The sequence below is a fragment of the Camelina sativa genome, chromosome 17, assembly GCF_000633955.1.
Source record: "Camelina sativa cultivar DH55 chromosome 17, Cs, whole genome shotgun sequence".
NCBI lineage: Eukaryota > Viridiplantae > Streptophyta > Magnoliopsida > Brassicales > Brassicaceae > Camelina > Camelina sativa.
Window position 1 is genome coordinate 11,549,845 of NC_025701.1, and position 6,231 is coordinate 11,556,075.

At 33.3% G+C, this 6,231-nt stretch overlaps 3 protein-coding genes across 3 annotated transcripts in view; all 3 read right to left on the bottom strand.

Moving 5' to 3' along the window:
* LOC104756730 lies at nt 522-1,893 on the bottom strand. The gene is made up of 5 exons (XM_010479359.1): nt 1,745-1,893; nt 1,529-1,672; nt 1,299-1,436; nt 1,063-1,206; nt 522-968 (listed from the first exon to the last, which is right to left on the bottom strand). The coding sequence occupies exons 1-5, from the start codon at nt 1,802-1,804 to the stop codon at nt 660-662; spliced, it is 795 nt and encodes a 264-aa protein (XP_010477661.1). The 5' UTR covers nt 1,805-1,893; the 3' UTR covers nt 522-659.
* LOC104756731 lies at nt 2,288-4,590 on the bottom strand. Its single transcript, XM_010479360.1, has 5 exons — nt 4,429-4,590; nt 4,173-4,319; nt 3,086-3,220; nt 2,852-2,998; nt 2,288-2,748 (listed from the first exon to the last, which is right to left on the bottom strand). Exons 1-5 carry the CDS (start codon nt 4,483-4,485, stop codon nt 2,437-2,439), a joined length of 798 nt encoding a protein of 265 aa, XP_010477662.1. The 5' UTR covers nt 4,486-4,590; the 3' UTR covers nt 2,288-2,436.
* Nucleotides 5,393-6,231, bottom strand: part of LOC104759388 — a 1,571-nt gene continuing 732 nt past the window's right edge. Inside the window, exons 2-4 of the mRNA XM_010482321.1 lie at nt 6,127-6,224; nt 5,900-6,043; nt 5,393-5,798 (exon numbers count right to left, since the gene is read on the bottom strand). Coding sequence (XP_010480623.1) covers nt 5,517-5,798; nt 5,900-6,043; nt 6,127-6,224 — 524 coding nt within the window. The 3' untranslated portion in view covers nt 5,393-5,516. The remainder of the gene's footprint in view (nt 5,799-5,899; nt 6,044-6,126; nt 6,225-6,231) is intronic.

Below are 6,231 nucleotides of genomic sequence, written 5' to 3' on the forward strand. Positions count from 1 at the left end.
TTTTTTTTTTTTTTTTTTTTTTTTTTGTAGTTTTCGTTCTGTCTTAGTATTTTATAATGTAATAACTATATAGTTTTCTGAATGCGGAAAAACACAATTTTCCTTGACTGAACTTTAAAGTATTATATACTTTATAATCTTTTGAATGTGGATAAAATATACAACTCCGACTAATATATAAACCCTTTTTGTAGTTTGATATATACTTGATAAAACAGTGCTATATAATAGAAGGAAACGTATATCCTCCTGTATTCCGGATATTTAATTTGATTTACAATCGTTGAATTTTATTTGCTATGTTTGTTGCTTGAACCCGTTATAATAGCAGTGACACAGAAGTTACTACGTATAGAATTAACTGAAGTAAACCTAACTCACATGTCAAAAATTCGCAGCAGCTAGCCCAAAGGCTTGGAGCTACAGTACTTTTGGTTTGTAAGATCCAAAGTCACAAAACATTGTATCCGTTTTTTATAGTTAATGGAAACTCTTTACCAAAATAAAATAATAATATCCGCATTAAAAAGGACATACCCAACAGTAAATTTGATACTTGTATTGTATTCGTCAAAATGAAAATTACGAAACTTTCAATTTTCCATTTACAATAAAGTGTTCACCACAGTGCCGGTCCATTTGAGATGTATGGTTTTTTTTCAAACTGTTCGTAAAGTTGTACCCGCTTTTCTGATATCTTCGAGCAGAATCTTGGTGGTTTTGATGGTGATCCCACGGATAATCCAAGAAACTGGTGGCAGATTAAGAAGAGGAGAAGGCTGAAAGACCTGCTCCATTGTTACCTTCGACCCAACCTTTCCTTTTCCGCCACTACATCTTTTGTATTCTTCTCGAGATTTCGGCAACCTTGGCTTGCACAAGCGTTCCTGATCTACGAAGTCTGGTACCACTTTCCAGCTACCCTCCAACACTTTCAAGAACATCATATTCTTTGTGGTATATTTCGCCTAAGCAAAAGGGTATTTAAACACAAATTAATTAACTCGAAAGCATACAAAATCAATTGATTGTTCTTGTGAAGGATATAGATAAGCTTTTTACTGTAAGATTTTTATGGTTTTCATCGATAATTAGATGTATTGGGATTGCTTTAGACAAGAAAAGGAAGTTCCAATGCAAATCTTTTTCCATCTCTGTGGTCTGCCTCGGTCCATTTTTCTTCAAAACTTTTCTTGATTTGTTTTCCTTCACAGGAGAATAAAAAAAAATCTCTCAAATAATTTCTATATAATCAATACTCAATTTAAAATATCACCAATGGTACAAGAAAAAAACACCAGACGTTGGCGCCCGGCCTTATCCTTTTTGAAGACTGGATAGTTGTTTGGATTAGTGAACATCTCGTAGACTCCTTCAGGAGGCAATCCCAGTTTAAATTCTATGTTCATATGGCAAAGACCATTTTTTGTTGTCACCTTCAAACACAAAAAGAAAATGGTAAGGTATACCTCTTGGAGGCAAGACAAATCTAAAAGTATTGAGATTTTGTTTGTTGGTTTGGTCTTACCTTCACCTTAGCAGGAGCATCAGACCATGGATGCTTCTTCTCTGCAGCTCTCCAAATTTCTCCTTCCCTCCTCACCTCATCTAAGTCGTAATATTTAGGATCTACCGCCCACACAGATTCAGATTTAGGGCTCTTGGACTCTCCCTACAACAACAAAGAGTATTCAATATTTATTTGACTTCCTTGTGTTCTCTGATTAATGGATTTGAAACTTACGTCAAGAGGCTCCTCAGCATTCTGATTGATCCAGATACCAAATCCAGGAATCACTCTCATTTTGTTTTGAAAACAAAGTTTCGTCCACAAACGATACTACCCTAATTATATTAGAGCAAGAGATAATGACGATCCAAATCTTAGCTAAAAGCTTGATTTAGGTTTAGAAAAAATACAATATGAACTAGAATCTGAAAGAATACGTATATCTTTTACGTTTTACGTACAAGGCAAAACAAAATGGGTGGCTCGATCTGCATGAGTTGTTGACGTGTATGCAACATCTACATGAATCCTAAATCCTCTTCTTGTCCCTTCATTTGAATCCATAAACATTTTTTAGAACTAACAACGAGCTTTTTGACATATCGGTTGATAAGAATCACTTTCCATACCGTTTACGTTTTGAGTCACCCGGTTAATTCTTCTTCGTGCTTTTACTGACCATCTACTGAGGTATGTAACCACGACGTAATAGTTTCATTATAAGGAAAATTATTTAAACTTTTATAACAGCTAACCAATTAGAATTCCGATGTTGGGATTTATATGAAGTGATATTCTTTCTTTTGTTTTTTTTCTTGGTCAGAACTTGATTCTATTACAACTTGATTCTGTTATAATATTCCAATGTTTGATTTTAATATTTATATCCAAATGGTATAACTAGCCAATATCGAATTTGAAAGAGTTCAAACGCTTTTGATAATGGCTGCCCGAACTTGAAGATCTTCGACTAGAGCCTTGGTGGTCTTGATGGTGACCCTACGAATGTACCATGAAAGCGGTGGAAAATTAAGATAAGAAGATGGCTTAAAAGACTGGTCCACTGTCACTCTCGAGCCAATCAATCCTTTTCCGCCGGTACATTGTCTATACTCTTCTCGATTCTTTGGCAGCCTCGGCTTGCAATAGCGACTGTTGTCTATGTACCATGGCTCTATTTTCCACTTACCATTGAACTCTTTGAACATCATATTCTTTTTCGGAATCAGATATAGTGCCTGTCCACAGTAAGCAACATAAACCAATTTTTTCTTACTTTCTTTTATATCCAAAAAATCTTCCGGACCAAAGACCATATAAAGAAAGAAAAACGTTCCTTACGCTGAAATCTTTTCGGCTCTCGTTGAGATTTAGATGTACCGGGATAGCTCCAGACCACCAAAGGAACCTCCATGGCGCCTCTTTTTCCACTTGCACAAGCTTCTCTGTCGGTCCACGATCGCTAAGAACTTTACTTGATCTGTGTTCCTTCATAAGAAAAATATCACATTCTCAAGTATTTCTCTATTATGAATACTCCAATAATATAATAATAAGAAATCAGAAAATAAATACCAGAATTGGGCGCTTTTTCATCATTGAGTACCATGATGGGTTCTCGTAAGTAGTGAAAATGTCGAAGACTGCTTCAGGAGGCAATCCAATTGTAAATTGTATGTTCATATGGCAAAGATCCTCATATTTTGTCACCTTCAAACATATATAGATGTAAGAAACTTTTTTATATAATATTTCTCTAATTTCAACGGTTTTAATACAAAGGCCATATAAAATGGAAACAAATTTACCTTAAAATAACATATTAAGACAATTTACAATGGATTTCTGAAACAAAAACCTATTTAGGGCCGACTTAAAATTTGTATACATTACATTATCCTCACATTACTCTAGTCTCTACGTACCACACATAAAAAAGGATCATTATTTAATAATTATATTAACTATATTAAGAAAACACGTTAGAATAATTTTAAGTAATAAAAGGGTTACCATGGTCTTTATAGATAAAATAATTGCAGTGATTTTTTAATATGAAAAACAATATAAATGCGGTAAATAATCATATCAAAACAAAAGTTGTAGCTATAATCAGTAATTAAAAAAAAATCAACTCGTTTGGAAGTGAACCCCATAATAATCACAATCATCAACTACTTACGTATGTTTAAGAATCTTTATAGATTTAAAAAGGGGTTCGAGAAATTTACACAAAAAATAGCCTAAGTTAATATTCAGACTCAGCATCGTGATTGTATCACACTATTTACATATAGTTAAGTACTGCATGTCTTTACAACAACAACAACAACAAAAAATCATAAGCGACTCTAAATTTTTTTTAAAAAAAGCACTTTAATAATAATAAACAAATAATAATAATAATAATAATAATAATAAATTGACGGGTTTTTACTTGTTTTGGCTGCTAATAAAAAAATAAGTATGTCAAATCGAGGGTGTAAAAAAACAAGCACTATGATGAGTCTGAATATTAACCTTAGTTAATTGTTTTCATATCTTTAGTTAAATAAATTTTAATGCTCTTCAACACACACACACACACACACAAGGTTTTCATGGTTCAACCGTCAGGCCAAATCTTAGAAATGAGAATTTCTTTGTTGGTTTGATATCTTACCTTCACCTTAGGAGGATAATCATGCCATGCATACTTCTTCTCTGAAGCTCTCCAAAGTTTCATTTGCTTCTTTAATTCCTCTCTGTCCTCAGGATAAGTCTCTGACACTGACTTTGGTTTCACTTTCCCAGATTTCTTGGATTCAGCCTACAACCAACATATATAATCATAACCTAACTACTATAATTAAACGATATAGTAATTTATATTTGATTTGACTTCCTAGAGTTCTCTGATTCATGGAAATGAAACTGACCTTTGTAGGCTGTTTTGTGTTCTGATTGATCAAGCTAAAGCCAGGAAATATACCCATATCTCTCTGAAAATTAGTCCACAAATAATACTATACCTGATCAGGACAAGAAAATTCAAGGAGCTTGTATATGATGAATTTAATATAAACTTGATTTAGATTTAAACAAATATACAAATATGAAAATGAAAGATTATAATAACAAGGGGCTGGTGGTGGAGCAGTGTACGTATACGTTTACATACTGCGAAACAAAAAAAAGTGAGCAGCTCGATTTTAGTGAGTTTTTGACGTAGAGGCAAGACCTAAATTGTGAGCATTCTGCTGTAATGCTGTTCTAACTTGTAAAGTCTTTAAAAAATTCCAATTTTCACAACATGAAACAAAATTTCCCTTGATCAATTTTTCAGAATATAACAGGAAACCCCTACATATTTTCATAAGTATAAACTTTGTCTATTAGTTTTGCAGATTGAGCTCAGACGAGCATACAACTGTAAGATCATGCTTTCTAAGGTCAAATTCCTTTCTCTTATTTGATGGGAAGTACAAAGACTTTTGTGTAGAACACGTACAATACATATAATATAATGGTAACGGGTGAGATCACGTATAATACATATAAACGTGAGTTTCCGCAAAAAAAAATCCATACATAAAAGCATACATTATTTTTATTATTTTAAACCATAAACCATAACTTAATGGTGTTGACTGTTTAACAAACCACAAAAAGAAAAAGCGTTTAAATTTTAACATAGTTGTGATTCGTTGTTTCAAAAATAATAGTTATCATGAGTTGGAGCCATAACGAAATCAAGATGTGGAGCTTAATATTACAAAAATCATAACAGTAATTTGTGATCACCAGATTTTGTGCTGATATTTCATAATCGCACACAAACGTGAGTCTAGAGATCAAATTTTCCCTATAGCTCACTTAACTAGAGAACTCAATAAAGTCCCTTTGAGCTATTCATTACGTAAAAATTAATGGATACCGGAGTTAAGCGTATAACAAGTAAATAACTGAATTCATATTTTGTTCTGGTCATTAAAGTAAATTTTTTTTAAGTTAAAGTCTTGAAGACCTATTCAAGCATATTGATAAGATTCTTGGTGGTTTTGATGGTGATCCCACGGATGAACCAAGAAAATGGTGGCAGATTAAGAGGAGAAGAAGGCTCAAAGTATTGGTCGATCGTCACCTTCGATGCAATCCTTCCTCGTCCACCACTACATTTTTTGTACTCTTCTCGACCCTTTGGCTTGATTTGTTTGCACAAGCGTTCCGAATCTATGAATAATGGCTCCACTTTCCAGCTACCCTCGAATACTTTCATGAACTTCACTTTCTTTTTCTTGTAATTTCCCTAAAATAAAGATATCATCAAACCCAAATTCTAACTCGGACAAAAAGTTAACAAAAACAACTGATTCTTGTAAAATATATAGCATGATATAAGCTTTTTACCGTAAGATCTTTTTGGTTGTCTTCGACAATTAGTTTTATTGGGAGAGATCTAGACAACCAAAGGAAGTTCCAGGATACAATTTTCTCTACCTCGGCAATCCGCCTCGGTCCATCCTTCCTCAAAAGTTTTCTTGGTTTGCTTTCCTTCATAAGAAAGAGATCATACTCTCAAGTATTTGCTATAATCAATAGTCAATATTTGAAAAATACATTGATAAAAATAAAACCAGAAAATTTTTCCCGTCGAATTCTTTAAAGTATTGGTTGTTGAGTGGATTAGCAAACACTAAGTAGACTGATTCAGGAATCCTGCCAACCGTCAATTCTGTGTG